This window comes from Anabrus simplex, chromosome 12, assembly GCF_040414725.1.
Source record: "Anabrus simplex isolate iqAnaSimp1 chromosome 12, ASM4041472v1, whole genome shotgun sequence".
NCBI classification, from domain to species: Eukaryota; Metazoa; Arthropoda; class Insecta; order Orthoptera; family Tettigoniidae; genus Anabrus; species Anabrus simplex.
The window spans coordinates 40,615,598-40,624,906 of NC_090276.1; the positions used below are offsets into that span (position 1 = coordinate 40,615,598).

The 9,309-nt window shown below is 41.4% G+C and overlaps 1 protein-coding gene across 1 annotated transcript in view; it reads right to left on the reverse strand.

Annotated features, from left to right (window-relative positions):
* Positions 1–8,789, reverse strand: part of Poxm (Pox meso) — a 30,533-nt gene extending 21,744 nt beyond the window's left edge. The window contains exon 1 of the mRNA XM_068229798.1: positions 8,610–8,789. Coding sequence (XP_068085899.1) covers positions 8,610–8,789 — 180 coding nt within the window. The remainder of the gene's footprint in view (positions 1–8,609) is intronic.
* Positions 8,790–9,309: the final 520 nt, after the last annotated feature.

Sequence of the window (9,309 nt, forward strand, 5' to 3'; positions counted from 1 at the left end):
AGGAGTTCTTTTACGTGCCAGTAAATCTACCAACACGGGGCTGTCGTATTTGAGCACCTTCAAATACCACCGGAGTGAGCCAGGATCGTGCCAAGTTGGGGTTAGAAGGCCAGCGCCTTAACCGTCTGAGCCACTCAGCCCGGCTACAGACCCATGTTAGAAGTAATTCTTTCCTTAATATTGTTTCCTGTTTTCTATGCATTCACTTGATCTAAATAGAGTATGTTTGATTAATTCAAAAATTTTAATTTGGGGAAAGTGAGCCTTCAGAAATGCTAGTGTTGATTTTTAACCATTAAAAAAATAGTTATGCTATCCATTCGAATTCTTCGTCTCCATGCCAACCTCAGCCGTAGAAATTTTATGTAACCAAGCACACAATGATACCAAAAATACTGTCGTTTGCTTTGGTGTAGGGAGGCGGTACGCAGTGCTGCACTTTCAAAGAAATTTTCATGTAGTACATTGCTGGAATTTTAGGCTCTTGCAACTAAATATCAATGCTCTCTCTCCTCCAGGAAGATCTTTGGATTTCGACCGGTCAAAGGAAAGGGATTAAATTTTTTTAAACTGCTATCCGGTGAAGAATACCCAAACTAACAATGACTTCAGTGTTCGGGAGCACGTACATTATGTGAAATTGTTTTTCTTTATTTCTATGAAATTATTAAAAATCATGACTTGCAGATTATTCCTTGTTCCATCTTATGAGGTTAGCAACTACAGAGCTGATGCAGCCTATTGACAACAGCACTAACTCTGAATTCTCCTTGTTGAAGTTCGGTTTTGACTACATTAATCTTAGTTCATCTTTAGGTTACGTATATTCGTGTCTTTTTGCCAAATATTATCAGTTCATCATCATCATCATCATCATCTGTTTACCCTCCAGGTTCGGTTTTTCCCTCGGACTTAGCGAGGGATCCCACCTCTACCGCTGCAAGGGCAGTGTCCTGGAGCTTCAGACTCTTGGTCGGGGGATACAACTGGGGAGTATGACCAGTACCTCGCCCAGGCGGCCTCACCTGCTATGCTGAACAGGGGCCTTGTGGAGGGATGGGAAGATTGGAGGGGATAGGCAAGGAAGAGGGAAGGAAGCGGCCGTGGCCTTAAGTTAGGTACCATCCCGGCATTCGCCTGGAGGAGAAGTGGGAAACCACGGAAAACCACTTCGAGGATGGCTGAGGTGGGAATCGAACCCACCTCTACTCAGTTGACCTCCCGAGGCTGAGTGGACCCCGTTCCAGCCCTCGTACCACTTTTCAAATTTCGTGGCAGAGCCGGGAATCGAACCCGGGCCTCCGGGGGTGGCAGCTAATCACGCTAACCACTACACCACAGAGGCGGACATATTATCAGTTATTAATTCAAATAAACGGACATTCGTGAGTGTTCTTCTTCGAAATTCAATTGCTCTGGGTATAATAGTTGTGTTTATTTTAAATTTCACTCTTTTATGCAATTGTAAAAATGTGTTCTAAGCAGTTATAAACGATTAGCCCTTCGTTTCAGTTGATACTATTTCATTCTGCTCTATTTCCAGAATTTTGCGGAAAACTGACCTGTTATTAAAGTGCGGCCCACATTCATGCCTAAGGGTTCCAGTGTGGCTCTCCATCCCATACAAATTTGGAAACCCCTGGTTTTATCTGACGTTGGTAAGCTAAATTCCATACAGCATTTCCCTCGCCTTTCCTCTCTTTGCCGGCCCCCGTGGTGTAGGGGTAGCGTGCGTGCCTCTTATCCGGAGGGCCCGGGTTCGATTCCCGGCCAGGTCAGGGAGTTTTACCTGGACCTGAGGGCTGGTTCGAGGTCCACTCAGCCTACGTGATTAGAACTGAGGAGCTATCTGACGGTGAGATAGCGGCCCCGGTCTAGAAAGCCAAGAATAACGGCCGAGAGGATTCGTCGTGCTGACCACATGACACCTCGTAATCTGCAGGCCTTCGGGCTGAGCAGCGGTCGCTTGGTAGGCCAAGGCCATTCAAGGGCTGTAGTGCCATGAGGTTTGGTTTTCCTCTCTTTAATCTTATCTTAACTAATTTTAGTTACAATTTTTAGCTATAAATCTCCATATATATATATATGCGTATTTATGAATATAACGCCATTCCCACCCCCCCATGTGTTGTAAATTTGAACCACATTGCATTTGTTTGTATAAAGTACAGTGGAACACGAACAGTGATGTTCACAAAACTCCACTTCCTACAATCGGATTACATTCTATTTTCGAACATAATGTATTTATGTACTTTTAGCTGAATTTATCAGAAACAGTGACTTAAAAATATAGTTCATATAGTTCATAAATTGTATTTATCTTATTTAACAAAACCTTTCTAATGTATCGATTTGGTGAATGTGTTTTATAAGAAAAAAATCTCACTCCTGCAAGTGTTGTTCAGTGTTTATTTCCTTCAACAATATTTTTCTGAAAATATCCTTTCAATTTCAGGTATTTGTTTTGCGATCTGTAGCATGTAAAGGGTCCTATAAACTCAAAATTTTCAATTTTGAGAATTTTATGGTTTTTAAAATTGGCATAAGATACTGAGTATTTAAAAAAATAGTCCATGAATTTAGGTGCAATAATTCAGATGATATTAACTATTGACTGTTTTTACTAAGATAACTGTATTTTGAGAATAAGGCAATTATAGTTCTCACCAATTTTATTAGCAACTGTAAAAGGTTTCTATGACATTGAGTGGTGAAGACTCGAACAGCTGCATAACTTAATTTGTTAAGAAGACCCTAGGTAGCGCAAGTAGTCAGAACATAGAAATGCAACTTCTTACACCACAGAGCTTTTGTTCAGATCTTCTGTAAAATTTTCTTTACCGACCTTGGTCCTTTTCCGCGCAACTTATGTAAATCTTTATGCATTGTTACGTGAATTGTATATTTTCAGTTATTTTCTGGCTGTATGGCATGTTGTATGTTGGGTATTCAGCCCGAAGGCTGGTTTGGTCCTCCGCAGCTCCACCAGTATCTGTCATAAATAGCCTAGGTGTCACGGAAGAGGCATCACTGATCTCTATGTCCGACTCGTTGGCTGAACGGTCAGCGTATTGGCCTTCTGTTCAGAGGATCCCGGGTTCGATTCCCGGCCGGGTCGGGGATTTTAACCTTAATTTGTTAATTCCAATGGCACGGGGGCTGAGCGTATGTGTTGTCTTCATCATCATTTCATCCTCGTCACGACGCGCAGGTCACCTACGGGTGTCAAATAGAAAGACCTGCACCTGGCGAGCCGAACCCGTCCTGGGATGTCCCGGCACTAAAAGCCATACGACATTTCATTACTGATCTCTATACATGGATGGCTGGTAGCGCAGTAAGCCGCATAGAAGATGACTGGCGTAGTAAGATGGCAGCGAGCGCACGGTGCAGTAGACCACGAGGAGCGCGCTTGCTTTGTTTATGCTAAGTTCAGTGACGCCTGGCCTCCTGATTGTAGTTCCACGGGTTTTCTGTGCTGTGTTCTTGCAATACCCCACACAATATGCAAAGGAATTAAGATGAAATACATCAATGATAAATCACTAGTTTAGATATTTCACTCGCTGAATTGAAACCACATGCTACTTCTGCATGTTAGTAAAATACAAACAAACAAGGGAGCCATGCTTGTACTACTACGATTAACACAAATACGAATTCCTAAATGTAAATAATACAAATGCATAATATATTTAAACTATCAAAGTATATATGTGTGGCAGATATAAATTGAGTACTATTATTTGGAAGAGGTACAACACTCTGTCCGTCAGTTCAAATTACAATATTTCCTAACATAACGCAATTGTATTGATTACGTAGTAAACAAGTGACTGTCAGCATGCCGAAGTGTACTTCTACGGAAAATACGCCGCGAAATACTTGAATATCCAGCTAAAAAAACACACAGTAAACTATCATTATGCCGTTACAGGAGAAGTGGGTGTGGTTCTGGGCTTTTAAATGTCCTGCGGGCTCATATTAAATGGCTTCTACAAGCGTTAAACAAGCCGGAATTACTAAAATAAAAATATTTTCTGAAAAAGGAAGAATGGGGCTATTTTTGTACGAGTAAGAAGAAAAACTGAGTTTTTTTGGCTCAAAATACGAAACATTCAGTCATATCTCCCCTTAAGAATGCATAATTTCGTGGCATACATGTGTAACATTTACAGCAATGATTCCAGAAACTATTTTTCACTTGTGTTATATTACCGATCGCTAATTGCATGTATTCAGCACCTAAGTTAATATTTGTCGTCCGTTATTATACACTCATTTTTATTGCTATCTCGGAGATTTACTGACTTCGGAATGACGTGTCGATGTTTCCAATGTCCTTATGCTTTGAGTGAGCATGTCCCTGTATTTTTAATTGTTCCAATACGCCATTAATTGCGATTTAAAATTGATTATATTATCATTGCTTCCCCATAAGGAGAGCTCTAGGATGGGTACACCAACATGGCGGACCGCGCGCTCAACTTGGGGTACTTTCTCCTGCAGCGGAGAACTGCCATCAGCGATCCATGTATAGAGATCAGTGAGAGGCATACTAGGGAAATGAGGAGTGAGGTAGTTTCCCGTTGCTTTACAGGGCTAAAAGTCAAATCAATTTAAACACAAATCTCTCTGTAGGATGAAACTTCTAAACACTCAAAGGAAACAAGAATATACAAAATAATTTCCTTTCTTTTCGGAAAACAGAAGAATCTGACTCTCGATACTGCAGAGGTGTGAAAATTATTGGACACAACATCAGTCTCTATTATTTCCATTATCACATTACTTTTTTTTACACCCTACCCATACAGTGCCCGACTCGTTGGCTGAATTGTCAGCGTACTGGTCTTCGGTTCAGAGGATTCCGGGTTCGATTCCCGGCCGGGTGGGAGATTTTAATCGCTTCTGATGAATTCTTCTAGCTCGGCTACTCGGTGCTTGTGTCCGTCATAACACTCTCCTCTTTATATTCAGACAAAATACCACACTATTAACCACCATAGGAACACGCAATAGTGATTACAGCCCTCCATATAAGGTTGCGTCAGGAAGGGCATGCGGTCTTAAAACAAGGCCAAATACACATGTGCTACGCACTTAAAGAAGAAGAAGAAGACCCATACAAATGACAGTAAAAATGTCTTTGTGTCGCAGTAAAAAGAAATGAAATGGCGTAAGCCTTTTAGTGCCGGGAGTGTCCGAGGACAGTTTCGGCTCGCCAGGTGCAGGTCTTTTGACTTGACACTCGTAGGTGACCTGCGCGTCGTGATGAGGATGAAATGATGATGAAGACGACACATACACGCAGCCCCCGTGCCAGCGAAATTAACCAATGATGGTTAAAATTCCCGATCCTGCCGGGAATCGAACCCGGGATCCCTGTGACCAAAGGCCAGCACGCTAACCATTTAGCCATGGAGCCGGACTGTGTTGCAATGCAAGTCTTCGACGACTCACTTGTCTATTTAAAGTAAATTATAGATCACGAGTTACATTTTCTTTAAATTACGTCAGAGTGATGCCACTGCAGCTAATTTAGACTCTTTTACCAATATTTAAGTCCATTGTTGTAGAGGTATAACTTCTCTTTTGAGTATCATAATTAATGATTTTCATTTCCGTGCTGGTATACGAGTAGACAATACTTACAGTATATTAGAGAAGATGTTCCAGTTAATCAACAATATTGTATACAACTAAAAAAAAATATTGACTATTGTTAGACCGGTTTCGGTACTCCTGGTAGCATCTTCAGTAAAAGATATGCAAAATGTTAAAATAATAAATTAACACTTAAAGAGAAAACCTTAAAATAAAACTGGTCTAACAATATGAAATACTTTTTTTTTTTTTTTTTTTTTTTTTTTTTTACTTGGATACAGTAGTGTTGATTCGGTGGAACATCATCTCCAATTTACTCAAGGTATTGTCTTTTGAGTATAAGTAGTAGGTAACATAGAATCACATGAACTAGTTCTGTGATATTTTATTTTACTTGGGCATTGATGTAATTTAATTCACTGTGCTTTTTACTGTACTTTACAAAACTCTTAGAATATGGTATAAAAGGCGTGCCAACTGACCAACATTTAAAAAAAGAGTAATATTGAAAGAGACAGTGAACAGCTGATTGAGGTTGACACGGAAAAGAGAGATATTTATGAACTATATTACTTGAACATTGGTCAGTTAAAGGATTGATTTTTGCTAGCAGGGGAGGTACTAAAATATACACCTGGAATATTTTGAAAGGGTTAGGTATCACCAAAACTCCACTTAACAACATCATGATAAAAACCAAACCAAAACCCATGGCACTACAGCCCTTGAAGCGCCTTGGCCTACCTAGCGACCGCTGCTCAGCCCGAAGGCCTGCAGATTACGAGGTGTCGTGTGGTCAGCACGACGAATCCTCTCGGCCGTTATTCTTGGCTTTCTGGACCGGAACATCATGATACGCATTATTTAAGACTCGTCAAGCTTTCTGCATCATCATCATCATCATCATTGTTGTTACACATACTACGTGTGATGACGTTCTCATGAATATATTTAAATCTTATTTAGTCGAATTCATATTTGACTGAAAGGCAGGAAGTTCTGTGGTGCGAGTTGGAAAGGCAACTGAGGGAGGAAAAACTAATATTAAGGATCTTTAACTTTGTAACATTTCTTTAGATTCTAATAATTTTCACATCTCTATATGTGTGGTCTTCAGAAATAAGACAGACATGTGCCAAATTTCATACGAAACCCTCGTATAGGCTAATTCTAGTTATATTATTTTCTGAAATGAATCCATACTTCAGCTTCTTCTTAAATATGTTCAAAGAACTTGTTCCCTTGATAATTCATTCCAATCCCTTACTCATCATCCCCCCCCCCCCAAAATGAATATTTGCCCCAATTTGTCCACTTGACTTCCAAATTTATCATCATACAATGATTTTTCCTACTTTTAAGAAAAAACTCCACTCATGTTTATTCTTCTACCTATGTCATTTCAAGCCAACTCTTCACTTACAGCTCGGAACATACCACTTAGTCGAGAATCTCGTCTCCTTTCTCCCAAGTCTTCCCAGCCCAAAGTTTGTAACATTTTGATAACACTACTCCTTTATCCGAAATCACCCAAAACAAATCGTGCAGCTTTCCTGTGCATTTTTTTCTAGTTCTCGTATCAAGTAATCCTGGTTTATGAAACCTTGTAATTCAGGACTTTGGAAATCTACTTAGGAAAAATCAACTACAAAGAATAGATAATAATATTCTTATGAACACGCTGTAATATTTGAGTAGCGTGTGTTGGCCGAGCAAGTCCGACCAGACAAGGCCTCCTGTACGTGAGTGTTGGAGCGTTAGTCGGCTGGTTTAACGATCGCCCCGCTACACTGTGTGTAACAAACACTGCTTACGTCACCAATCACCATTCACGAGTGATGAATGGTCTAATCCTGAGCAACAGGACTGTATTATAATATGTCGAAACCAACACCAGCTGTTAGATATTTATGGATTTGTAGTTACATCTTGGTCCAATGTATATACTTTGTTTAAATTGGAAGCAATGCGTTCCTACAGTATGTGTTGACAGCTAATACTCTTATAGCGAGGAAAGAAACTTGATGGTAATGATGACTCATTAAGGGGATATATGAGGGAATTTCATCCTGGCCGGGTTGACTAGCTGAGACGGTAGAGCGTTGGCCTTCTGAGTTCAAGTTGAAGGGCTCGATCTAATTTCCATACGGTGGATTTTTCTTAACATGCCGTCTCCATACGAAAGATGGCAATCCATTTGCACTGTACTTGGCCATTACTATGTGAATTTATAGGGATATCCTTGAGGATCTTGAATGCAGTGGTTTCCCATTCATGTTTCGATCCTAATGCTGTTGACCAAAATTTGGTTTCTCCTCCTTTATGCCTAATTTACACGATTCCACTTGATGATATAATTGTTGGCGACAATTGTCCTCTAATTATTGCGCGACAATCGCTGGCCAGTCCAGTTGAACGAGAACGCCGTTCACACGAGGAAGCTATTGCCACGCCAGTAGATCACAAGGAATGTTTCAGTGCGCAGCGTCTGTAGCGTCCCGTGAGGAATTACATTTATTTTGTAATTATATGTGCCGGTAATTCATTGCTGAGCCGTTCACACGAGGAAGCTATTGCCACGCCAGTAGATCACAAGGAATGTTTCAGTGCGCAGCGTCTGTAGCGTCCCGTGAGGAATTACATTTATTTTGTAATTATATGTGCCGGTAATTCATTGCTGAGTAATGCAAAGTTTTGACCTCACTCACACCGAATCATTGAATGTTAATTTTATCGGTAATCTCAGAAAGTGCCGTTTGACGTGCATTTTTGTGTTTGTACAGGTCATCGTGATGGTCCCACAAACACCGTCGTTCCCTATATAGCTCAACGAATTTTACGTTAGTATCGTCACCCTACTATGGAGCGATATATACGCGAACAGCCTACACATAATTACGTCCACCTTCTCAAAATGATCTCCTCGTATGCATTTTTTCCCATCGATGGGTCAGTCTCTCCAGACCTTCCTGAAACTATTCTTTCGGAGTGATGCGTACCCATGCCTTGACAGCTGTGTCCAGTTCTGCAAAATCCGCAAAACGACGACCACGTAGAGGTTTCTTCATGTTCCCGAACAGGTGATAATTCGAAATTTCTTTGGCGGTGGATTGCCCCCATGCTTCCATTGCATCGTTGTTGTTTCGTTTGTGGCTCCTGGCAATGGAGCCATGTCTCATCACCAGTCACAAGCCTAGCCATGAAGTCGGCTGGATCTTGATCATGGCGTTGCAAACGTTCTCTGTACATGTCCGCACGCCTCTGATTTTCGTCTGCAGACAAGAGTCCAGGCACTCATGTGGATGACACATTCCTCAACTATAAGTGGCCGTGCACGATCCGCTGCAGGGTGTTTCGGTTAATTCCCGTGGCTGCCTCCATTTCCGTAAATGTGATGCATTTGTTTCCTTGGATGGCCTGTTCGACCCGGGCAATGCTGGCTGGTGTTGACACTGTCACATTCCTTCCACAATTGGTTCCCTGGTCCACCGATGAGCGCCCTGTTTTCCAACCTTCCACCCAGTTGTAAATTGTTTTCTGTGACGGCGTATGTTCTCCACAGACTGCCACCAAGCGCCGATGAATTTCTGCAGTGGTCACGCCCTCTTTCCATAGGAACCAATTCGTATAGCGCTGTCCCTGACGGTTGCTTTCCATGTTGTCAGCTCCTACGCTGACAGTGTTGTTATGAAATGGCTA